Source organism: Sceloporus occidentalis, unplaced genomic scaffold (assembly GCF_023333645.1).
Source record: "Sceloporus occidentalis isolate IW3139 unplaced genomic scaffold, rSceOcc1.0.p SCAF_4, whole genome shotgun sequence".
In the NCBI taxonomy this organism is placed as follows: domain Eukaryota; kingdom Metazoa; phylum Chordata; class Lepidosauria; order Squamata; family Phrynosomatidae; genus Sceloporus; species Sceloporus occidentalis.
The window spans coordinates 80,776,032-80,802,856 of NW_028316984.1; the positions used below are offsets into that span (position 1 = coordinate 80,776,032).

The window sequence follows — 26,825 nt, forward strand, 5'->3', positions numbered from 1 at the left end:
CGAGTGTCATTCTTAGTTTGTCCAGATTTCTCAAAACAGGGTTCATGTTAACAGCTTTCCAACTGTTAACATCCAGTAATTATTTAAAATCTTGTTTTATTTAAAGGGATACTAAAACTCATTTGGAGAATCCTCCTCAGTTCAAGATAAAACATCTTTTCTATGAGTCCCCATGAAAAAATCAAGGATTGACAATAGCCCTTTAACCAGCAGCATGACAATAAAAAGTAATGCAGGAGTGGGAAATGTTTTGATGTTCTTTTACTTCTAAAGCGCTATGTACAGTGACGGTGCTATATACAGAAATTAATAAATAATGCCCAATTATTGCTTCCTGAGCCACATGCAATACATAGATCAGTCAACTCTCTTACTGGTTGGGATAAAGATTTGAGTTGGCCTGAATGCATTCATAGTAAGGATGCACTCATGCATAGAATATTGTTGGTTCCCTAAACAACCTAGGAGACCCTCTGTGTATCACTTCCTTAAGCAGACATTTAGCAAAGCTCTGGCACTGGCAACAATATGCTAAGCTAGCAATTTTTTGACTTTAAAAAAAATGGTTAGTCGTAACTGTTTTATCTGATCAGTCAAGATTCTTAAAGCGTTACCAGCAATATGGTGGCCTCAAGCAATGGGACCTTAATGCAAGGACATAAAAGCATGTACTGGATGGCAATCCCTTCTTTGCATTACCTCTTTGAGCATTATTTGTGTTTAACTACACAATGCAGGTTTACCTACTATACAGGTTTACCTATTTGTCTATGGAAGAAAGGTTACAATATTTGGGATTTTATAGTTCAGGGAAAAAAGTGACTAAAGACCTTTTTTCTGATAGAAAAGCATAAAATTATACATGAGGTAGAGAAAGTGAATAAGGAGAACAGCCATTCAGAGCGTAGTTCAAATATACAAGCACTACCCCAAGTTGTAGCGATGACCACCAAGATAGATAGCATTAAAAGGGGAGTTGAAAAATTCAGGAGTAATTTAGTCTTGATGGTTAGCATGCCATCCAGCTCCTGGATCATGGTCTGTATTACTCTGAATACCAACTGCTCAGAAAAAAGGAACAGGAGGTTGCCATTGTCCTCATTTCTCATTTCAGGGGTTCCCATAGGGCACCATGGGAAACTGGATCCCAGAGTACAGGTCTTTCATCTGACCCAACAGAGCTCTTCTTGTGTTTAATACAGATTAGCACTCAACTGATATGAATGCTGCAAATATGTACATTGAAAACATGTAGGAATCAGTGTATGTGCTGCCAGATGACATGTTCAGGTCGCTGTGTGTTGAACTGGACAAGGCAGAAATATTGGAAGGAAAACAGATATCCAAGTTACCTTTGTACTTGGCTTTTGGGGTTGCTATATGTGACTGATCTCAGTTAGTCTTCCTTTTTGCCCATTTCTGTTTGTTTCCACCCTATCTCTCATAATTAGAAAATTGGATTCTCATCAGATCTTATTTTGATTAGACATTTTAAAAAATAGTGTAATACAATTAGGACCTGCCATCTCTCCATACTGACATCTCTATGCTTCTTACTATATAAAGCTTGTCCCTGGTATTAATTCCATTTTTAGAAAATTAAAAATGTACACAATAAAACCAGATTTAGGACTGGGAGGACTATGAGATTTTAAAAGAGTGCAAAATAGCTGGTTAGAACTAACCTGTTCTCTAGTGAGGACCGGGTTCCTTGAATGTAAGCTCATGGATCAGGTTAGATTTGGAGCTTTTCTGCAGAACTGAACATTCTAGACAAAAGTGCTCACCTGAAACCTTGACATCAAAGGAAACAGATTCATCCTTGGTTTCACAGATGTACTCTCCAGCATCTTCTGCACGTGCCTGCAGGATAAGCAGGCGACGCTCAGCACCCTCCATCTGAAGGAAGAGGTTGTGTGTCTCATCTACCTCCAGGCCGTCTTTGAACCAACGTACAGGGGCATCAAGAATGGACACCTCACAACACAGCAACAGCTGTTCAGATGCATACACCTGCTTTTCCACTGAACGCTCTGCTGGGTGTACAATCCGTACCGGGGGCTCTACCAGACAGATACAAAATAGGACCCTGAGAAGCATAATCCATCTCCATCTCCAGTCTTATCTAGTGGCAATTCTAGGCCCAAACTACAGACAATCTGCAAAGATAGACTATTAGCCAGGACCAGCTGCTGATTCTAAAAGAAAGCTACATTGGGAGGGGGCAATTTTTATCAACATGTCTCTGGACTGCACAAAGTGCACAACACTGCACAAATGAGACACACAAAGAGGGTCTCTTTCGAAGAATCATTCATTCAGTTACTCTCTTCACTCAACCACTGACAATTTTCTGCAGAGGAAAAGCAGGTAGCCTCTACCAGCCAGTTTTTCTGCTTCAGTTTCTCCTCGGCCATTCCTTCTCCCACAGGATTTCTGGTGCATCATTGAAAAGGTAAACCTCCATCTGAATCTTCAGCAGTAAAAGAAGACTAGTGGAATGGAAGGCTTTTCCATTAAAATTTTCTTCTTCTAAGGAGGGTGCTGTTATGTAAAAGAAACAGCTGCCATCTCAGTTTACACTGGGGTGGGCAATTTGTAGTACTTCAGATGTTGTAATTCCCATCCACCCTAGCCAATGGTAGAGACTGATGGGGATTGCCTGATCATGGTTTAAATACATGCATTTATGTGTAATGCATTTGGCCTTTTGAAACTTCCTTCCAACATTTCACCAAGACATGTCAGAGAGATTCCTCCAACCTTGTGCAATGTCCAGTACCTCTTCAGAACTAAGGAACCCTATGTAATGCTTGGGCACACAGCCAGCTCAAGAGGATAGTGCCTTCTCCATTTTCCTGCTTGAAAGGATTCTGACCCATATTACTCCAGAGAGCTCCAAAGCTGGAGAGAAAGGGTTGGAACCAAATCTACTGTATCTAACCAGGCAATGAGCACATTGAGAAGCATCAAGATGCAGTAGCCCTCATCTACTAATCCAAAGGAGCAGTGATGGTATCAAATGATGTCTAAAATACACCCAATTGGGCTGAATCTCAGAAAATTACTCACCTGTGATGGTGACATTGAAGAAGACAGAGTCACCACCAGCATCACAGACAAATTCCCCTGTGTCCTGAGCCTGGGCCGCTGTGATGACCAGGCGACGATAGGGCCCTTCACTCTCAACCAGGAGACTGTCACTTTCCTCCAACTCTTCCCCATCCTTGTACCAGCACACCAGAACATCAGTGCGGGACAGCTCACAGGTTAACACCACACGCTCTGAGACCTGGTAGATGTGAGCCACATCTGCATTAGAATGCACAACTCGAACAGGCAGCTCTGCAGGGGAAAAGGTCATAATGGCATAGAGAGAAGACATTAGCGTCAACACAAGCAATGTGGGCAATAGAGAAGGAGGAGGAAGGGGATTGGGGATTGCATCCCATGCATTTCACTAGCTCTTATGGGGAAGCAGAAAGGGGAGAGGAGGAGAAGAGGCTGAATGGTTAATCTCTCTACTTCTGGTTTTGGGAATACTGTACTGGTGAGAAGTAGAGATTTTGGCATTCACATCCTGCCATTTGAGAGAAGACGGCAGTATGGAGGCTATTAATAATGGCCTAGACAGGTGCAGCCCTCAGGAATCAATTACAAGAAAAGAGTAAAAGGATAGTGGGAGTAAAGGTAGGCAGAAGAAAGACTGGTCTCAAAGAGACAAACTTAGTCCAGCCTCTAGGATAGTGATAAAGGGGAAAGACTGAGCTGTTGCTGTGAGCTGTCCTCATTCCAGCCAAGAGAAGGCTACTAGGTCTAAGGTAACTTTCTTCAAATTGATACCCTCCATATGTGTTTTAGCCACACGTCAACTCAACCAGCGTAATGGGAGTTGGAATTCAACACATCTTGATGGCACCTGAATGAGGAAAGCTGATCTAGGGGCTTACACATGCAAATCTTTTCATCCCTTTGCTTCAACTCACCATCGACTGTCACAATAAAATTAACAGTGTCATCAGCTGTGTTGCAAGTATACGTCCCAGAGTCCAGGGGGCAAGCTGAATGGATCAACAGCTTCCTAAGGAAACCCTCTGATTGGATGGTGAAGTTGTCATCATCCAAGGGCACAGGCTCTCCATTTTTGAGCCACTGAACAGGGGCGTCTGTAGTAGAGACTTCACACTCCAGCAGAATAGGCATTCCTGCCAAGATCGTCTGGAAGGACTGGGCCTCTGGCACTGGACTGATGTGCACCTTAGGAGCTGAAGATAAACTCTGTGAATGGGTGATGCACCTGTATACCTTGTGTAGCCATGCAAAGTAAGGACGTGTTCCCTTGTGTACGTTTATAAGAAATCTGTGCTATGGGGTAAGACATCTTTCTTCTACTGTTAACCAATCCCCTGCCCTGTTCTATAAAGCAGATATATATATATATATATATATATATATATATATATCACATAAGAAATCCATGTGACCATCCAGATGTTGCCACAGCTACCATCATCCCTCACTATTGGTCATGGCAGTTGGGACTGATGAGACTCAATATCTGGAAGACCACATGATACCCACCCAATATACAGAAAAAGATCAGTTTCTGAAATGATGGATACTTAACTAAAGCTCTGCCTCACATACAAGTCCCAATTCTAAATGTATAAACCTCATTCGATCACCAAGGGGTGAAGGCAACACACACATATTCAGAGGCATACTGTTCTTCTACTGCTGCTTTCCAGACTTCCAAACAAAGCCCTGCCAATCAATACAGTGTTTAATGGTGAAACTATCAACCTATTCCAGACCCAGTACAGTTTGGCTGGCAATTCTTGTTTTCAGCTGCATGGTGATCAATGGCAGGTCAATAAGCTATTACTCTAGAGATGTGGGGGTAAAGCAGTTTTCTCCATCTGCATTATGGTTGTGTTTCCCAAATGGTGGTTTTCACCAGGAGCAAGAAAAGAGACCTCTGTGTTACTCTCATTTTCAGACTCATAGAATCATAGAGTTGGAAGAGACCGCAAGGGCCATCCAGTCCAAACCCCTGCCATGCAGGAAATCTAAATCAAAGCATTCCCGACAAATGGCCTTCCAGCCTCTCTAAAGAAGGAGACTCCACTACACTCTGAGGGAGTGTGTTCCACTGACAAACAGCCCTTACTGTCAGGAAGTTCCTCCTAAAGTTGAGGTGGAATCTCTTTTCCTGTAGCTTGCATCCATTGCTCCAGGTCCTAGTCTCTGGAGCAGCAGAAAACAAGTTAGCTCCCTCCTCAATATGACATCCCTCCAAGTATTTAAACAGGGCTATTATATCACCTCTTAACCTTCTGTTCTTCAGGCTAAACATCCCCAGCTCCCTAAGTCGTTCCTCATAGGACATGGTTTCCAGACCCTTCACCATTTTAGTCGCCCTCCTTTGGACACGCTCCAGTTTCTCAACATCCTTTTTAAATTGTGGAGACCAAAACTGGACACAGTATTCCAGGTGGGGCAGAATAGAGTGGCACTGTTACTTCCCTTGATCTAGAGTTCTAGACACTATACTTCTATTGATGCAGCCTAAAATCATATTGGCCTTGGTAGCTGCCGCATCGCACTGTTGACTCATGTTCAATTTGTGGTCTACTTGGACTCCCAAATCCCTTTCACACGTAGTTTCATTCAGCCAGGTGTCACCCATCCTATATCTGTGCATTTCATTTTTCCGCCCTAAGTGCAATACTTTATGGTTCTCCATGTCGAATTTCATTTTGTTAGCTTTGTCCCAGCTTTTTAATCTATTAAGGTCATTTTGAATTTTGATCCTGTCCTCTGGAGTATTAGCTACTCCTCCTAATTTGGTGTCATCTGCAAATTTGATAAGTATGCCCCCAATTCTGTCATCCAAGTCAATGACAAATATGTTGAATTGCACTGGGCCCAGGACAGACCCTTGTGGGACCCCACTGGTCACTTCTCTCCAGGATGAAAAAGAGCCATTGCTGAGCACCCTTTGGGTTCGGCCAGTCAACCAATTACAAATCCATGTAACAGTTACATTGTCTAGCCCATATTTCACTAGCTTGTTTGCAAGAATGTCATGGGGAACCCTGTCAAAAGCCTTACTGAAATCAAGATATACTATATTCACAGGATTCCCTTCATGGAATATCTACAGCATTCCCTTTTCCTCCTTCTTTCCCCATTAAGAGCCTCAGCTTATGTCAGGGGAACAGTTGAAGTGGGATGTGCCTCCAGTTACAGCACTTTGTAATCCTGGACCAAGAGTTTTCTGTGAATAGTGTATTGGAAATAATCCAGTTCCCTGGTGAGGAGCTTATTGAACAAACTGTGAATCTGACAGACAACCAAAGAAGTTTAAATTAACTTTACTGGGAAGTTAAAATGAAAGCACAATATGTAATTGAATGGGTATTGAATGAAGAATTGCTATTCAGACGGCTGTGCAGAAGGTAATTCAATTGAGAACTGGCTGTAGTAACTTTCAGGTGAGTTGTAATTCACTTCTCTGGCTTGATTGCCCATTGGGAAAGGATTTGCTTTGATCATTATTTTAGATTTTGCTTTTATTCTTTATTATATCTATTGGCTATTTACTACATATATCCATTACAAATACTATGTAGGTGGGTTGGGATGTATATAATGTTGGAATCTATGAAATATACTGTTGGGGTTGGAAGAAGAAGAAGTCATTAATCAATGGGCTGCTAGACCCATTAATGTTTCCAAAGCGTTACTCCCATCCAATAGATTTGCAGAAGGATGTCTTTCCATGGGGATATGTAAGAGTTTCTAGGAAAACAAAAAATGGCCTGAAGTTTTCCAATGTTTCACATCTCTTCCCCCTAGCCAAACTGCAAGATGGCCTCCAAAGATCAGCTGAGTAGCTGTAAGTTCCAACTCTTGGAAAGTGCAGGGACCTAATATCCCCCTGCCTGCAGACTTCCTCAGAGCCCTTTTTCTTCTCAGTGGTTCATTGCTGAAAGCCAGCTTTCTACTGAAAGGCATGTATATTTGGCTTCTTCTGTACTTTTCTTTTCCTTGAAATTCTTCAAATTTGGTTTAAATAAATACAGCTAGAATTTCCATATGTTAATTTTAAGCAAATGAATGGATTTGTATCCTTAATAAAAGATTTTTTTTGTTGCCCTAACATCTGCTTTTGCATCCACACATCTAGAGTGTGAACATTTCCATCTGTGTTACCCCAGCCAATTCCTTAACATTGCATTCTCACAAAATCAAGTAAATTTGTTAATCTGTTAGTCTAGGAGTAGATAGCTAGTGTGCAGACATACTGGTCAGCAAAATGGGCATAGGCAGAGGACAGGAGTGTGTGGGCCATTTCATTGAACCATGGCAGTGAAAGTGATGTCAAACTGGATTATTTCTGCAGTGCAGATGTAGCCTCAGCTAAGCCAGAACTACCCTAAAGGAGACACTGGGGGTAGTTCTGGTTTATCTGAGGCTATTTCTGCACTGCAGAAATGATCCAGTTTGACAACACTTTCACTGCCATGGTTAAATGAAATGGAATTCTGGGAACTGTAGGTGTTTTAGTCATTTAGCCTTCTTTGTCAGAGAGCTCTGGTGCTACAACAAACTAAAATTCCCAGAATTCTGTAAGATTGAGCCATGGCAATTAAAATGATGTCACACTGGATTATTTCTGCAGTGCTGATACAGACAAAGTAAAAGAACCTGTGCCTCATCCCAAATATTCAGAAATCAGCAGGGAATAAAGCTTATTCTGTCTGCAACTTGCTAGTGAACACTGAGCTAGATGGCTTGACTGCTTAACTGAGTAAAATAAATGTTTCCTATATTACTAGGTATATAAGTAATATAGTAGGTATATAAGCCCTCAATCACAGGTAGGGGGGCTTAGGATAAAGGGAAGATCGAGTCTGCTTTCAGTGCCATAGGGCATATGCCTACAACCGCATGATCTCTGAACCCAATCTACCCAGATTACTCTGACCCATCAGATTCTTTGCCTTACAAGACCTTCCTCCCCAACCCCAATGCAGCTTGAAGGACTTGAGGAAAAGAAATTAGCCTTGAAAGAAGTGCATGATTCTGTGGGCTGAAATGGAGAAACAAGTCCACAGACTAAGAACTTTATCGCACAGGCCCTGGAATGGACCTGTTGCATTCTAAAAGGGAACGTGATGGGGACAGGAGGCAGCATAGAATGCATCTTACCACAGAGGGAGAAAGCTGCCCCACCGCTGGACGCACATTCCAGATGCGTCCTAGAGGGGACAATTTTCAGGAATGCTTGAGAATCGTTCCAGAAAATCACCCCCTGGGGAACACATCCAGAACGCGATGGGAACTTTCGGCAGCAGCAGCAGCATTCTCCTTGTGCGACAAGATGCGTTCTATGCCGCCTCCCGTCCCCATCACGTTCCCTTTTAGAATGCAAGAGGCCCATTCCAGGGCGAGTGCGATAAAGTTCTAGATTATCAAAGCCAGTCATCTGCAAGTTCCTGCTCCTTGGATGGTAGTCCACAGCATGGGCAGATAGACTGCAGTAGCTCTCCTAAGGCCCAGCTCCATGGAATCTGTGTGAAAAGCCGTAACTGCTGATGTTCCTAGCCTATGCCCATAAGGCCAGGTGTGTGTGTGTGTGTGTGTGTGTGTGTGTGTGTGTGTGTGTGTATTATACAACTATACAGTATGCCACAGGGCCCATACTGTGCACTAAATTATATACATATTAGACTGGGATATGGCAGGCATGAGGAACCTGTATCTTCCTTCCACATGTCAATGAACTACAACTCCCCTCACCATTGCTCAGACTGGACTGAGCTGATGACAAGTAGTAGATCATGTTAATGTTTAGCCATAATGTTCTCTGGGTATCTTGTAACTCACTCAGAGTCCACATGTACAGGTTAGGAAATATGATATATATTAACGGTATTGCTTTTAGCAATTTTCATTGCTTCTTAATTTCATTTCTTATGAACATCTATTTGTCTTTCAATATATATTCAATTACACATTGTACCTCCATTTAAACATTGTGTAAATATTATTTAAATATTCCCATTTGTCTCTCAAGTTCTTGGGTGACTCATGGAGGAATCAGAGTTAGCTTTTGGCTCTCCTGCTGCTTTCCAAGACATACATCAGTTAGCAGAAATCTGAATGCTGAATTAGAGAGAACAATGGTTTGACTCACTAAGGCAGCTTCATATGTGAGAAAGAATTATTGCTCAGAATGTGCCACAGGTAAGGTCCACCTGGGCATTATTCTTACTATAAAGTAAACCGTGCCCTCCTCTCTTGTACAACAACCACACTATTTATCAGTAAAACAGGTGATGATAAATGGCAGTGATTAACCATAACCAAATCTGACTGCTAATATTTTGTTCAAGGAGACAAGCCAAAGGGTGTCCCAGTCTAGGAAAATGAAGCTAAATCTAGGCGTATTGAAAACAACCCTAAATCAGGTAACATACTGTTTGTCTGACTAGCCTAGTATTGTGTACTGTCACCAGCAGATGCTCCTTTGTACTTGGCTTGAAGCAGATGTCTAAAAAACTATATCAAACATGGCTAGAAAAGCAAGCCTAAGGGAGGTGCCATTTTACATTCCTCACCTGCAACAGAAACAGTGAAGAAGGCAGAATCAGTGCCGGTGTCACACACAAACTCCCCTGTATCCTGCACCTGGGCTGAGGGAAGTATGAGCCATCGATGGGGGCCTTCACTCTCTAACAGCAAGCCTTCCCCTGCTTCTACTTCCTCCCCATCTTTGTACCAGCGGACGAGGGCATTGGGGCAGGACAGTACACAAGACAGTACCACACGGTCTGAGGCCTGGTAAGTGTGGGCTACATCAGCATTGGAGTGCACAATCTTCACAGGTGGCTCTATGGTGTGTGAAAGAGAAGGCACAAAAAGTTTCAGGAATTAACAGCAGACTTGCAAGCTGGAGAACAAAGCCAGGGAGTGAGAGGATGAGGGGTGCTCTACAGATAGCAATTCTTTATTCACAAGGTGAAAAGTAAGCATATCAGAAGTTTAACAAAGTAAAGGAAGCAGGAGGAACCACTGTACTATGGGAAACAGAAATCTGTTGGGCTGGGCCACTTGGGTTGTGCACATGTGTGAGTCCTTCTCTCGCTCTCTCACATAGAGAAGCAGAAAGAGAAAGAAATATTAAAGGAAAATATTATTCTTTCTCAAAATATTGAAAACTACCAATGGTGGTTCAGGAAGAATAAAAGAACTAAACACCTTGCACAATGCATCATCAGTTTATGCTACTCAACAACACACAATATTGTGACGGCAACTAACATAAATGTTTTTTTAAATTATTAGGTAACTAATGGAGAATAAAATGCCTTTGTAGACAAAACAGCTCAAAGCGTGACCCCTGTGTTCAGATTCAGCATATCTCTGGCCATCAGAAAATTGGTATTTACAACACAAGAAGTTATTCACAGTCATCGTTCCTCTGGTCATGAATTTCCAACAGGAAATTGTCTAAGGACATATTGTAAGCACTGGCTCAAAGAGATGGGGCAGTAACCCAAACCAGCATGGCAACTGCACTCTCTTCTCCATATCTACAGACCCCAATAGACCAATGTAGCATTAGAAGCACCACCCCTCTCAGCCCCCATCAGCAGTTTCCTCCATTGTGTCCATTGGCTTGCTGCTGATAAAAAAATTCACTAGAACCCAAACCCATTTTCAGCAGACCATGCAGTGTGAAGCAGAGAAAAACAAAATGCTTGGAACTTGATTAGTGGACATTTCTCTACTAAGTCAAATTCATTAATCCTCTTACCTGCAACGCTGATGTTGAAGAAAACAGAATCACCACCTGCATCACACACAAACTCCCCTGAATCTTGCACCTGAGCTGAAGGTATGATTAGCTGGCAATGCAGACCCTCACTTTCCAGCAGGAGGCCCTCACTGCCTTCCACTTCTTCTCCATCCTTGTACCAGCACACAGGAGCATCTGGGCGAGACAGCTCACAAGACAGCACCACACGCTCTCCGGCCCAATAGGCATGGGTCTCATCCGCATTAGAGAGCACAACCTTTACTGGTGGTTCTGTGAATAGGGATCAGTAAGAATAGTCTTAGGAAACAACCCCCACCCCACTCAGACACACATGTACATATCAAATATTGGAGACTAGAATGTAACTGTCTAAGTCAGACATGCAGATTGTAATCCATGGGTCTGGCTCAAGACTCCACATCAGTGGGGTGGAGCCTTATTTTATTCCCAACATCCAACTACCAAGTAGATGGCAGAGCCAGGGAAAAGCAACTGGCATAAAATTACAGGATCTTCCAATAGCAGTATTAGAATTCAGTAACTCCTGGAAGGTGGGATGGCTTGTTGATGAGTCAGAACAAAGCTTGCAGGGATTAAGAGAATTTGAAATTGTTTAATAGAATTCCATGTACATTGCCCAGGAGCAGGGGTGAGGATTATTTATTTATTTATTTATTATCCTGCCTTTCTCATGAGATAGGGACTCAAGGCAAATAACAGCAAATTTAAACCAATGCAAATTAAAAACAACACAAAAACACGTTTAAAAATATAGCTATATCATTTTTAAAAAAGCAAATTATAAAGTTAACAACACTAAACATTACAATAGTAAAATGTGTTAAAACTATATACAAACCTTAAAATCTGATTCCTATAAAGCAGGGGTAGGCAACCTTTTTGAGCCGGGGGCCGGGTTGCTGTCCCTCAGACAACTGGGGGGGCCGAAGCCAAAAAATAAATAATTAAGTAATTTTTTTAAAAAATTAAATATATAAATAAACCAGGACAAATGTAGGACAAAATTTTCAAATGGAAGACACTTTTTTTAAAAAAATGGAGGACATGCGAAAAATTTGCTGATTTTTAAAAAAATGTTAATATAAATGCATGTTTCTGAGGCTTCTATAGACAATTGCCCTCCAAAGGCCCCAGCAGCAATCGGCGGCAGGACCGGGCTGGGGCCGGTCCCAAGGCCTCGCCGGGCCGCATTCGGCCCGCGGGCCGCAGGTTCCCTAGCCCTGCTATAAAGGTCTAAGCATTAGTCTCAGTTGGAAGCCAGCACTATATATTTTTAAGCACCAAGCATGCACAAGTTTAAAAAGGAAATCAAATTCAGGTCAAAGCAGCAGCTCAAGGCACTTGAGAGATCAACCAGTTGGGTCTACCAATCCTTAAAAATGACTGTTTTAGCTGATTATTTCATTATAGATATTATGAGTACAATTCTGTAATTTATACAGGGCATGTTATCTAGGTTTTCTTCAGGAAGTGCCAACAAACAGACTGGTCACCGTGTAGTTCTATTATAGCAAAAATTAACTCCCAAAAAGCAGCCTGGAGTACTTTTGTGCCACTAAATAGGCATAGCAGAAAACAGATTATCATTAAAAATGAAATTTTCTTAGTATAGGAGATATTCACTCAAGAGTGCTGAATCCCAAACTACAGAATCATTATCATTAAACTTAACTTTCAAAATGAAACTATTGGAATCTGGGGGCTAATTTTCTGCTCTAGGACCAACTGGGGGCTGCATAGACTGTCCCAAATCCCCCCCCCCCCCAGACAATAATAAAAACAAAATTAGAAGTGGCTGGATATCCACTTCTGGTCTTGAAAAATAGTGTTTAACAGGTGCACTGCTGGTCCTGGGGGCTTCCTGGTGAAACAATCCTTTCCCCCTTTTATTTCTAGATGAAAATCAGTCCAAGAATGTCTAGGAATGATGTCAAGGAATACACTTTGTCCATTCCTGGCTAAAATCCATGTCTGAGAAAAAGCAATAAATTCCACTGACCTGTAACAGTAATGTTGAAGAAGACAGAGTCACCACCTGCATCACACACAAATTCCCCTGTGTCTTGCACCTGAGCTGAGGCAATGACAAGCCTGTAGTGGCATCCTTCACTCTCTAGCTGAAGATCCTCACTCTCCTCTACTTCTTCCCCATCTTTGTACCAGCGCACAGGAGCATTAGGGCGGGACAGTTCACAGGTCAATGTCACCTGTTCCGAAGCTTGATAGGTATGAGGTTCATCTGTATTGGAGCTCACAACCTGGACAGGAGGCTCTGGAATAGAAAAGGCACATCAAATACTGGGGAAGAACCATAGTTCATAGGAAACACACATGTTTTGCATGCAGAAGGTAGCAGGATCTGTACTCAACATTTCCAAGAAGTATTTGTTAAGAATCCTTTCTGAAGAGATGCTAAAAAATCAATTAAAACTATATGGCACTAGACAGAGCAATTGTCTTATTCACTTTAAAATGGCCTTTTGTTTTTGTAATTTGACAGTTGGTAATCAAGGCAGCCAGTATTGCATAGTGGTTTCAGCACTGGATTATGACTCTGAAGACAAGGGTTCAAATCCCCGCTCAGCCATGGAAACCCACTGGGTGACCTTGGGGAAGTCACACTCTCAGCCTCAAAAAACCCCATGATAGGTCTCCATAAATCAAAAATTACTTGAAGGCACACAATAATTTAAGGAATGATACAAAAGTAAAGAATCTAACCTATTTCTGACCACTACTTTGCACCAATAAGATATTTTACTTCCTTTACTACATGTTCTGGAATTGAAGATATTCTGCCATCAGTTCCACTAAAAGAAGGCAGGATTGTTTTGAGCTGGGACTAGTCCCAATCCCAGGCATCTCAAGGTGTCAGTGTGATACTGAGACTAGCAGAAACCACTGTTATAAAAGAAGGCTTTATTGGTAAAGGATGCATCAAGTATTTCATAGTAGAAAAAAAAAGCAGTGCCTTCAGTTAATAGAAGCCCCACGTCCTCTGAGGTGATTGAGGTTCCCAAAATGCAAAGTATTTGTTTCAACACACATCCATCAAGTTCTAGGTTGGTACTGGCCTTATTTTTCCTATATTGATGAAGCCTGTGCCTCAAAGGTTCAAAGGAATAACTACTACATAGTACATGTTTTCTCCTCCCATCCAGAAATATCAAAAGAAGCTAGTTCTCCTGTGCTTACATGTTGAAATGCCAGGAAAAAGTAAATGGTTCAAAGAAATTTCTACTACAAGGAATCTGAAATTTCTCTCTGTCTATTCAGAGCCACATAATAGTATTTTGAGAATCAGGAAGGCACCCTCAACCTACTCCCCTAGGTAACACTTGCCAGACTCACTACAAATGATACCAGAGCAATGGGTAACATACAAAAATAAAGAATATGCAGAAAGTTTAGCAGCACAAAGATACCTCTCACCTGTGACAGTAATATTGAAGAAGACAGAGTCACCACCCACATCACAGACAAACTCTCCTGTATCATGGACCTGGGCAGAAGGGATGATTAGCCGACAGTGGACGCCTTCACTTTCCAATAGAAAACCATTGCTTTCTTCCACCTCTTCCCCATCCTTGTACCAGTGGATGGAAGCATTAGGACGGGATAGCTCACAGGTTAGCACCACACGCTGGGAAACCTGATAGGTATGGGCATCTTCAGCATTGGAGTGTACAACTGTGATAGGTGGTTCTGAGTGCAAAAACACAAGTTATGAAGATTGCCTAGTTGCCACAAGTGTCTGTTGGATATCCACAACTGAAAGCTGACTAATAAAATTCCAAAACAATAAAAGCTAGTTCAGCCTTGTCCCCATAGCTTGCGATTGTCCCAGTTCAGATAAGACAGCCACACTTCATTCTTTGCTTTCCTTTGCCCAAGGTCACCCAGTAAGTTTCCATGGCTGAGCGGAGAATCAAATCCTGGTCTCCGGGGCCATAGTCCAACACTTAAACCATTACACCAGGTTGACTCTCACTTGGAAAGATACTCTAGTGTAATTGTCACATCAGCTAGAGATTTTTTTAGCTGGATAATCAGGAAACACAAACTCAGTATACCACTTTGTAATGATCTGAGACGAATTATTTGTTGGTTATGTCTCTTTCTTTAAAATCTTCAAAAACCAGTTTTAAACATGGTAGTCTTTTGAGGAAGATAGCAAGTCTCCTGCACTTTCTTGCAGGAGGCAGGAGCTCAGGACAAGAGAACATTTGTGCCACCATCTCTCAGCTATATGGATTTTTGCACTTGAGACCTACAAGGCAGAATAAACTTTGAATATTGGGCTTTTCTTTTGGAAACTGCTTACTTCCTTTTAAGTCTTCAGAAGGTGTCACTGGATTTTCCAAGGCTTCTAAAGCAACATTTCCCTTTTCTTTCTTAATCATGCTTTACCATGGTGGGGCGGGGAGGATGAAAAGAAACCTGTTTGATTACATTGCTAGCTGAAAGGCTTAGCAGGAATGAATTCTTGAGTGAAGTGAAGAGGCTGCTGCAAATGTCCTAAAAGCTTCCTTCAAAGGGTCTTTGGTTTTGTTCCCTTGAGGAGGAGCAGGTACACCTCTTAATCAAAGGGACATCAAACACAGCAGGCTAAATAAAAGTATACAGTCAAACAGGGCAGGGAAGGGCAAAGTGAGCGCTACCTCAATATGTTCAAACATTTACCCTGTGTATCTTTGTCAAAGTGAGGCTTTTGTTATATCCTGTTAATACTATGTTTTCCTTTGACAATTGAATTGTGATAGGAATCCATGATGGCAGACCACTAGGTTTAAATCTCTGCTCAGTCATAAAGTCTTTGCCTTGCCTCAGGCAAGTTTTTTCCCCCCTTGGCCTCTGTAATTCATCCTGTAAAAGTTAAGTACTAATGCCTCTTCATAACAGCTGCAACATGAATGAGGTAAAGATTCTAAAGATGCAACCCTATATCTACAGAATATAGCAAGGTAGGTCCCACTGAACTCAGTGGGGCATTACACCTGAAGAGACATGCATAAAATGACACTGTAAAGCACTTACACTGTCAGCATTATTTACAATGTCTATAGAAATTTTCTGCATATACTGTATAATATTTTACAATTGTATCTCAGCCTCACAACTACTACTTTGGAGATCAGGGTTTGATTCCCCACTGGGCCATGGGCAAGTCACACAGTCTCAGCCCCAAACTACCCCCACAATGAAAGACTTGCCTCAGGGTCATCATAAATCAGAAATGACTTGAAGGCACACAACAGCTACTCGCAACAATAATGTGAATTGTGTCAGGTTGAGAGAGAATTGCTTGCTGGTGGCTTGGTGTGGCCAGATGCAAAAAATATGGGTCTCCTCCAACTGTAATAGAAGAGGGAGCTACAGCTACTCAAATTCCCTCCTTTACACAACTATTAAGCAAATAAAAGCAAATAATAATAATAATAATAGTTTTCCCTTGGGAATTTGGAGACAAGCAACTATTTCATCTGGAATATGGAGCAGACACAAATATATCCCACAAGAACCCAGAATCAGCATTCATTGTGAAAGATCCTGTTACTTCTCCCACCTCCTTAAAGAGATGGGGCTGGTGACAAATGGATAGAGGGCATTCCCTATAGCAGCAGCATCTTGGTCGAACACCCTTCACAAGGATGTCAGGTTTGCTCCCTCATTATTAACTCTTAGACAGCTGGCAAACGCTCTGCTTTTCTACCAATGTTTGAGTAATTAATGCTGCTTTTTCATTTTAGAACCCCCATTTTACTACAGCATATGCATTTATCAATTTTGTTTTAGTTGTTTTTCTGAAATATTGTATTTTTACTGTTTTTACATTTTTACTGTAAATCACCTAGAGTGCTCATTTAAGGAGATTTTAAATTACCTCAAGTAAAATAAAACAAATCCACTATTCCCTAATGAAGCATCTGATATAGTAGGCTCTGTCCTACAAATTCTTATGCTAACATTAAAGTCTCTTTGGGGGTTTTCTCAACAGTGGAATCAGAAAAGGAATCTGGGAACAATCCCATATGTTCAAAGCAGTTATTAGTCTGGGGGCCTTATAGCACCATGGCACTATGGTGACATAGTGATGCAGCAACACCAACAGTGAGCATGCCCTATTGTATGACCCATTGGTGTCCTGGCATCATCCTGTTGTAGCTCCTTCTAAATGTGCATTTTTGCACACTGGAAATAATCCATTATTGACAACCTTTTCACACACCAAACCGCAGCTTTTTACAGAACTCCAACCCCACTTCCTTCAAAGAGAATTCCATTACTGGATGGGATGTTGGTAGGTTGGGAGCACGATCAGCTAGTCTTTCTCTTGGTATTCCCAGGAGATTTGCACAGGGAATCCACAGACTACATCTGGCATTTGGTCTGAGAAGGTCACTCTCAGCACCCTATTGGATTGGCACCACAATATCAAGACACTATGATGCTGTAGTGGCAAGGAAACAGCTAAAATGCCAAAGTACATCCTACTGCATGTGTTCAGATCAAAAGTTCATCTACACAAGATGGGGAAAAAATGGTGGAGGCAGTATGGCCTTCTTTTCCTGTTCAACCTCTTGTGAGAAAAGATCTCACCCGGTTCCAAGCACTAGGTTGATGTGCTTTCCACCATGACAGCACAATGGCAAAGCAGAAAAACAAAAAAGGACCAATTGTGAAGAAAATGACCAATTGTGAAGCTGGGGGTGGAATAGGGGTGGAGGCTATGACATGGGTACTGCGAAAGAGAAATCTGTGTGTGGAACGTGCTAATTGTGAGCTTATTGCAGAAAAGCGGCAAGTCGCAGTACAAATCAGAATTCCTACTACAAAAGGCTGAAGCAGATTAATGTGCTAAAAAGGTGTAGTGTTGTAAAGCCCTAAGAGTTCTTTGGTAGCTGGCTGTGAAGACATAAATACCACAAAGGGACCACATCCTGGGAGCTAAGCAGGTGTCAGCCCTGGTTAATACTTGGATGGGAGTCCAGCAATGAATAATACTTGCTGTAGGTTATATTTCAGAGGAAGGAAGTAGCAAAACCATCCCTGAGTATTCTTTGCCAAGAAAACCCTATAAAATTCAGGTGATCAACAGAAGCCAGCAGGCAATTTGAAAGCACATTACACACAGAGGCATGTGGGGCAGACTGCTAGTGTGAGTTAGAGGAACAGTGAAACCATTAACAACTGAAGGTGCCAAAGGAGGACAGAGATATCAGAACTTTTGACTCTAAATCTCTGGGACAATTTAGTGCTTAATTCCATCAACTTCCACAAATATTTGAAATCAGTGCTGATCAGCCATATCCAGGCCTCACTTCCTAACAGAAGCACTACATCATGCAGATCTGATCCAATTCAAGGGTTCTGCTATGGCAAGCCTCCCATTCTAATTTAGTCAATGGAAAGGGAAAGCCCACCTGAATACCAAGTGCTGTGTGCTATATTTCAGAGGAAGGAATTGGCAAAACCACCTCTGAGTATTCCTTGCCTAAGAAAACTATGAAATTAATGGGTCACTAATGGGTAAGTCATCAGGTGACATGCACCCACATGCACACACACACAACAGTGTAGGACACATTTTGAGGGTGCCTCTTCATTTGGGAAAAATTGCTGACCTGTAACAGTGATGTTGAAGAAGATAGAATCTTTACCAATGTTGCACACAAATTCTCCTGAATCCTGCACTTGTGCAGAAGTAATAACTAGGCAGTGGCGAGGCCCTTCACTTTCCAGCAGGAGACCTTCTCTTTCTTCAACTGCCTTCCCATCCTTGTACCAGTGCACAGGAGCATCAGGGCTGGATAATTCACAGGCCAGTACCACACGTTCTGTGACCTGATAGGCATGGGTCTCCTCAGCATTGGTGTGAACAACCCTCACAGGAGGTTCTGCAGTGACAAAAAGATACAATGATGGCAGAAAATGCAGCCAGTACTCACAAGGAAAATGAAATTATCTGCTGATTTTTCAGCTAGGGGAGGAAAGGATCAGCTTCAGGTCAGGTCCAAAAGGCTCTACTGTCTGAAGTGAAGGAAAGGATGGCACTTCCACTTCCCACATCAAAGCCAGTCAGATTCACAGGTGAAGCTTATTTCAGCACTCGTTGAGTTCATTATACCTGAAGTCAGCAAACTAGTGCAAAGGGTGCAGGGCAGGCTGCATGGAGTACATACAGCTTTGTTCTCTAAGGATGTTATTAGACAAGGGACATTGAAAGTATAATCCAACGGCAATCTGAACACAATCATGGGGTTTCACATTATTGCGTTATAGACTACCACACGCAATTTCGGGCAATGGGAAGTCAGTCTGAACATAATCATGGGGTTTCACGTTATTGCATGAGAGGTGATTACACACAATTTCGGGCAGTGGCAAGCTATTTTCAGGCAATGGGAAGTCAGTTCGAACACAATTCGAATTCACGTCAATTTGTTGAATTAGCGAATTCACGTGAATGCGTTCTGGCCCCACTTTCTTTTTATTTGAAATTAAGAGAAATTCCTCCTGTGTGATAAACTCCTAAGACATCCCTGCCAAACCCAGCCCCACAGCATCTGCTAACTAATGTGATCACTTCACTCTATATAATGGTAAGAAGTGCCCTGATCGGCTTCCAAATGAAACTCCTACTGGCAGTGGATGGTAGAAATCTAAGGCCCCATACAGACTGCCAAAATAAAGCTGCTTCGGGTCACTTTGGAGGTACGTTGTTTAAATGATGCATGTGTCCTAACAGTCCGGAAGCTGTGCCAAAGCTACGATCCAGTCCTAAGGACTGGAGTGCAGCTTTGGCGTGACTTCCAGGCTCTTAGGATGCATGCATCATTTAAACAGCAAATCTCCAAAGTGACCCGAAGCAGCTTTATTTTGGCAATCTGTATGGGGCCTAAGAGTATCAAGGAAAAGCTGCCACATGCTACTTATTTCAAGCAACAACTTAGTTTGTAAAGGTATGGCCTTATTCTAAGGCAAACTGAGCCTTCAGTCAATACATCCCTCTTATATTTCCCACTGTTCCTTTTTTTTTTTTTTGGGGGGGGGGGGTAAGTATTTCTTTTGTCCTAAATTATGGAATGGCCTGTCAAAGGAGATCCAACATATTACCAACCTCGATTTCTTCCGACAGGCCTTCCCCAATTAACCCATGTTTGCCTATGACGTTCTGCTTCTGTTATGATGGTTTTAATGGTTAATGATTTTAACTGAATTTATAGTTTTATTATATTATAATTATGTAGTTTATTTTATGAAGGGGGTAATGGGATGTATTTTACTATGTTGAATGTCTGTTATTGTATGTCACCTTGGAAGAGGAAGGATAAAAATTATTATTATTATTATTATTATTATTATTATTATTATTATTTTGTCCACACTAACAAAATTCCCCACAACTTACCATCCACAGTCACCCTGAAGCTGATAGAGTCATCACCTGCATCACATGTATATGTCCCTGAATCCAAAGATGAGACTGAGGGAATCAATAACCTGCGGATGCAGCCTTCTGACTGGACAAGAAGGGCACCATCATCCAAAGGCACAGGATTCCCTTCTTTGAACCAGAAGATGGGAGCATCAGGTGTGGACACTTCACACTCCAGAAGCAGAGGCATCCCAGCCAAAAGTGTTCTGAGTCTCCTGGCCTCAGGCACTGGGGTGATGTGCACCTGTGGTGCTGGAAAGACATAGTGTGTAAAGCCAATACAAAACATTAATTTCATACCCATGTGCTAATGCTGCAGTAGCACTGATTGAAAACATCTCACAAATCATGTACAAAATACAAATACCATGTGTGAAAGCCACACAGGTGACTTATCTTGCAACAATACTGTGTTTTTGAGCACTTAAGACTTCAGACTGGCTGTAATTGCATCATCTGTGGGAGGGAACTTTATCTACTAGATAAAGAATGTCCTCCCATGCTTGGCAAAATTGGATTGTGTCAGTTTTGCTTTGGTCTTTGCAAAGATGAAAGCAACACAGAGAAATTCAAAATAAATGAAGCTTTTTCAAATGAACTATTATCACAGGGGGGGTGACGAAGTTTAAAGAGAGCAAATGTAAATGTCTGGAAGGACTGATATTCTTACATACCATTCTCAATTTAAAAGTTCTTAGTTGCAGGACATCCATTGGGAATAACAGCTAGCAACACGGTGATATTTGTTACATTTACAGTATATCCTGCTTTTCCCCCAATAAATTTTAGGCAATGTACATGCCTCTCCTTCACACTTTATCATCACAACAATGCTGCAAGATGAGTCAAGATGAGATGAAGAGTGACTGGGCCAAAGTTGCCCAATGAATTTCATTAATCAGTAGAGGCTGGAATCTGAATTTCCCACATTTCAGTCTAGCACTCTAACCACTGCTACACACTGGTTCATGGCATGGGAATCCATTATCCAAACTCACCTTCTTCTTTTTTTTTCTTTTTTTGGTCTCTAAAGCAGCTATGAAGTGCTCCAGTTTGGACTTGGATAATAATACTAGGAGCAAGATGAGAAAATTCCTGCCTTCCTGAAGGTCTCACAACAAAAACATACACTATGGCAAGAGCACTGGGGTGTTTTATTTTTTGTACGGATGGTATCTTGAACATGTTGAAGATAGGTAGGGTGATGTTCAACCTGCTGAAAAAACTCAACCAAAGGCTCACCTTGTACATGCAAAATGGCACATTCCTTTACACCACTGGCCTCAAATCGAACCTCAAAACCATTGGCAGATAGCTGCACATCTCTAATCTTCAAGGCATGGTCTGTTCCACAGTATGTGATCTGGTACTGCTGGTCTTCCTCTTCCTTTTCTAACTTTTTTCCATTGAAGAACCAGCAACCAGATGTGGTGACTGAAAGCTGCACTGAAAAAGTAGCATCCTCACCAGTATGTACTGTAATATCTTGTAGTCCTCTTTGCACATGGGCCCTGGGAACTGCAACAACAGACAGAGATTGAGGGAATCAGCCTAAAAGGGATGATGTGTGCATGCATACATGCGGTGGTGTCACTAGAGTTGGCATCACTCAGTGTGGTAACTCATAGTGTCATCCTCCCACCCCTGACCTCTCATACCACACCATACAGAATCCTTAGTAATGTTTTTTATACTAATGATACTCATAAATCATAATTCCCATATCACTGAATGTAATGGCAATAGTTATGACATAAACAACTAGCAAAATTAAAATTATGCCTTTAAATTACTATATCATACACACAGCCCAAATGTAATTACAAGTACATTGTTTCATGTGATTAAAGTGAAAATTTGATAATATGTGATGTTTTTAAAGAATTTTTTTTAAAAAAATTAAAAATTTAAATTTAATTTTTCTAAAAGACCTGGAGCCTCTCCTTTCTCTTTCAACTGAGCCTTGCCCCACTTACACCATCTCTTCAGCATTTTAAAGGGACATAGGCAAACACTACAATCTATTTCTGACCAAAGCCAGATGTTTGGGGAGCAGTGGTGTCACGCCCCTTAAGATGTCACCTAGTGTTGCCCACACCCTCGCACCCTCCTCAGTACACCCACACACACATGCACAATCAGAATGCAGGGATGTTCAGACTCTGCAAGAAAAGAAATGGAAGGCACACAATAGTTTGAATGTATGGGATGAGTACACATGAAAAACAAAGAGAAAGAAAGATAGTACCAGTAGGCAACACTTCACCATGGTAGAAAATCAAATTGCATTGTCTCACTTAGTAGATGTTTCTGACCTTCTCCTCCGGCCCAACTGGACATTTCCTCCTACTACAAATTAACTATTTTAAATTGGGCCAGAAGTAGCGAAGTGCTCCATGAAGGTAGAAGAAAAGTTCTGTCTCTGTGTGTATCCATATGCCCGTGTGGTTTTGTGCATTTAAATTTCACCTTACAGTGAAGCTGAGAAGTGTTGAGGAAAAGTAGATGTCCAACCAGCCTTGAAATCATGTGACCTCATCTCTGTCCAGACTTAGAAGTGTGGAATCTAGCTGTGCTAATGTAATTGCAAGTGCAAAGGCTTTCAGTATAGGTTAAGTGACACTCTCATATTATTATTACAATCAGCCCTCCACATTTGCAGCTTTGACTTTTGCAGGTTTGATTATTCATGGATTTGATTAATGCATTATTTCTAGGTCCTCCATTGTGACTTTATGGCCAGTTTGTGCTGGAAGTCATGCTGGATGATCTAAAGATTCCATCTTTTCATGTCATCTCATTATACTGTATATCCAAACTACAATAGACTCAGTATAATCACTAGAAAACATACAGGTTAGTTAATAAGAAAAGATAGCTAATACAGGTGCCCTGAATTAGCAGTTCTAAGCAATAGCAATAGCAAGTACATTTCCATACCAATTATCAGTGCACTTAAACACTCCCTAAGCTGTTTACATGTGTATGCTAATTGCCTCCAACAAGCTGGGTACTCATTTTAGCGGCCTACTGAAAAATACAAGGCTGACTAGAACCTGGGATCCAACTCACAACCTTGAGGCTGGGAATAGGGTATTCCTTCCTTTCCAAAGGTGAGCATAGTCTGTCAGGCAGGTGGATCGTTAAGGGCAAAGAAAGTAAAGAAGTCAGCTACTGTATATACATAAAGTTTTTAAATCATCGGAACAGCACTGATGAACAAACCAGTGGCAAATCTAATCTACTGTTCTGTTCAATCAATGGCAAGCCAGATGCCTATGGGCAGCCTACAAGGAGAATGTGAATCAATATTGCCTTCTGCATAGTAGAACAGGTCTTTTTAGTGAGGAAGCCACTAGGAAAGTATAGAGAATGGTATAATGGAAGTATCCTGCAGCTGTGTAATAAAGCAACCACATGAGAAAATGGTGATGCTTTTAACACCTGTATTTGTTCATGCATATTTAGAGGCAGAAAAGCTTACCAAGATGAACAGATCCTGGGAATTCCACATGCTCGCTGCATCCATATTGATTGGCAGAGCACACACGGAAATGGTAGTCACCTTCTTGTGGCACACCATCACCCAGAACTTCAACCATGCTGGCAACGTCTGTAGTTAGGCATGACACCCACTCATCCTCTCCCACAGCCTGCCTCTCAAGGATATAACTAGTTGGTGGACTCCGGTGCATGTCAGGTGGTGGACACCATGTTAGAAGGGCAGCATTGCTGCGTGATGTGCACATTCTTGCTGCCACAGGTGCACTTGGTGGGATTCTCTTGGCACCTGGAGAAAATAAGTCACTTCTGTTACCTCCTTGCTTCTTTAACCAGTTGTTCCAGTCAACAGCCAGGTAATTGCAGATAAACTAACTGAAGTTTCTAAAACATCTTCAAATGAAGACTTATTGAATAATTATATATTACAGAAGTCAATCTTAGGTGTTTTCACAGCATGGATACTCAGTTTATTCCTACCCAGAAAAGGCTGAACAACACACTTGTCACACCAATCTAACTTGAAGAAAGGGATTGCTTGCCAGAGAGGCTACCTAGACCTTTAGTGGCAAAGCTGGATTGAGGCACAGACTACTTGTGGTTACAGGAAGAAGTAACCTCAGACTACAAATCTGCACTTCTACGAGAAGTATAGTCCCACCCACAACACATCAAACCCCTTCCTGCCACAAAGAGGAGAAAGAGAGCAGTTTCTGGGCAGCCATTTTGAGTGGGGAGGAAGCCTACAGTCCTGTTTCAGTGATTACCTAAGACTTCTCAGTATGGACACTGAGGGAATTGCCACAGTCACCTGCAACACTTGTAGGATGTTCATCTTCTTGCCTAGGGATGTGGGGAACTTCACCTGCAACAAGTGCAAGTTGGTAGCCCTCTTAGAAGAGAAAGTCCAGCAGCTGGAGGGCTAGATATCTGCACTTCAGCATCTTAGGGAGCAAGAGGTTTTCCTGAACAGAACAGAACAGACGGTATTGGACAGGGACCACACAGAGGAAGTTGCTGGTGAGAAGGGGGTCACTTCATATACACAGGAGGAATGTCACACAGAGAAGTAGGGAAACTAGGGATTGTTCTGGGAGCTTGCAGCTACAGAATCAATTTGAAGCTCTTTCCTTTATCAAGGAGGATGAGGAAGAACAACATGGACAGACTTCAGAGACAGAGCGGGGGGGGCTGAGAGTACCACCACAGGGAACAGTGACTGCTAAGATTCAGAGGAGGTGTATGGTTGTGGTAGGGGACTCTTTGCTGAACAGTCACTGCTAAGATTCAGAGGAGGTGTATGGTCGTGGTAGGGGACTCTTTGCTGAGGGGTACAGAAGCAGTGATTTGTAGGCCTGACAAAATGTCTCGAGAGATGTGTTGTCTCCCCGGGGCAAAGATCCGTGATGTGACAGAGAGGCTGACAAGACTGGTCATGCCTACTGACCAATACCCCTTCCTTTTGGTCCACGTGGGAACCAATGATACTGCAAGACACAGCCTTCAGAATATCAGTAAGGATTACGAGGCTCTGGGTAGGAAGCTGAAAGAAATGGATGCACAGATAGTCATCTCGTCTCTTCTGCCAGTTGAAGGACAGAGTCCAGGAAGGGAGAGGAAAATAGTGGATGTAAACAACTGGCTCCGCAGATGGTGCTGTTGAGAATGATTGGGATTCTTTGATCATGTGCTGCGGTTCCATGAGGGAGGACTTCTGGCAAGGGATGGGTTACATCTCACGCCAGTTGGCAGAAACATTATTGCCAACAGTCTCAAGAATGCATTGATTGAGAGTTCCTGCATGGCAGGGGATTGGACTGGATGGCCCTTGTGGTCTCTTCCAATTCTAAGATTCTATTATTCCCATATTGCTAAGAGTGCATTTTCAGCCATTGGCCTTCATCCAACAAATTCCTTCATCCAACAATGAAAAGGTAAAGGTTTCCCTTTTGACATGATTGTCAAGTCAGTTCCAACTGTAGGGGGCAGTGGTTATCTCCATTACTAAGCTGAGGGAGCCAGCATTGTCAAAGATGACCCATGGACATGTGGCTAGCCTAACTGCATAGAACGTTCTTATCTTCCCACCAAAGAGGTAGCTATTTATCTATTTGCACTTTTACATGCTTTCCAACTGCTAGGTTGGCTTCCCAATTCACTAGTCAACAGTTCTGTGGCTATGTGGACACATGGTGAAAGAGAATTTAAGGTGATGCTGCAACTAGCATCACCAGTTCAAATAAATCTATTTCTTCATTAATTAGATTTGAAGTCTTAGGAAGGAGGGAAGTCTTTGGGGAAGATTCCCCATTAGTACACCTGCTTGAGCTTAAATCTTAACCACACATTATGCAAAGTTTTGTGTTTTTCTGTCTAACACTTGAGCTTATATTTTTAACAGAAAAGAAAATTTTAACAACAACCACAAAAAGCAGGAAGAGATGATTGACTCTTTACCCCCTGTGGATGGGAAAGCAGCTTGGGAATGCTATTTTGAGCAAAGAAACAGCAATTTATTAAGCAGCTCTCTCCATATTACATCACCATTACTGCAGCCTCAGAGACTGATTTTCAGTAACTAAACAAGTAATCAAGGGAATATGCAATTGGATGCACCTCAAAAAAACACAATTAAAAGATTGTTCATTAGTACAAGTAGAGTTCATATTTAACTTGGTAGATCAAAATGAAGTTTGCCAGAAATTGGGAGCTTTGTTTGTTTCAATTTCCAGCATCTTCCAGAATTGTTAAGTAAAATTTCATTTTGAGTTGCACTTTCAAAATATATATATATAAAGCTGCAGTCCCACTGACTGATTTTAAGTGCAGCTTTATAAATGTGTTAAATTCAGTGTCATTAAGCACCATATAGATTCCAATTGTTGCAAGCAGATATGCATTTCTCTCTCTCAATGTACATGAGAATTTTTTTCTCCTGTTTCAATTTCAGTTCTAGAGAAAAATGTATTTATAATGGAAATGGAGCCTTTAATCATACTTCAGTAACTTAGCATTAATAATCACATCAAATTA

The 26,825-nt window shown here is 41.8% G+C and overlaps 1 protein-coding gene across 5 annotated transcripts in view; it reads right to left on the reverse strand.

Moving 5' to 3' along the window:
* Nucleotides 1–26,825, reverse strand: part of LOC149314090 (obscurin-like protein 1) — a 72,430-nt gene that overhangs the window by 28,996 nt on the left and 16,609 nt on the right. For all 5 annotated transcript variants that reach the window (XM_089520490.1, XM_089520493.1, XM_089520492.1 and 2 more), the window contains exons 5-15: nt 23,776–24,081; nt 21,534–21,809; nt 20,265–20,543; nt 18,478–18,750; nt 14,285–14,557; nt 12,852–13,124; nt 10,829–11,101; nt 9,630–9,902; nt 3,987–4,265; nt 3,073–3,345; nt 1,788–2,063 (exon numbers count right to left, since the gene is read on the reverse strand). In XM_089520490.1, the coding sequence (XP_089376616.1) occupies nt 1,788–2,063; nt 3,073–3,345; nt 3,987–4,265; nt 9,630–9,902; nt 10,829–11,101; nt 12,852–13,124; nt 14,285–14,557; nt 18,478–18,750; nt 20,265–20,543; nt 21,534–21,809; nt 23,776–24,081 (3,054 nt within the window). The remainder of the gene's footprint in view (nt 1–1,787; nt 2,064–3,072; nt 3,346–3,986; nt 4,266–9,629; nt 9,903–10,828; nt 11,102–12,851; nt 13,125–14,284; nt 14,558–18,477; nt 18,751–20,264; nt 20,544–21,533; nt 21,810–23,775; nt 24,082–26,825) is intronic.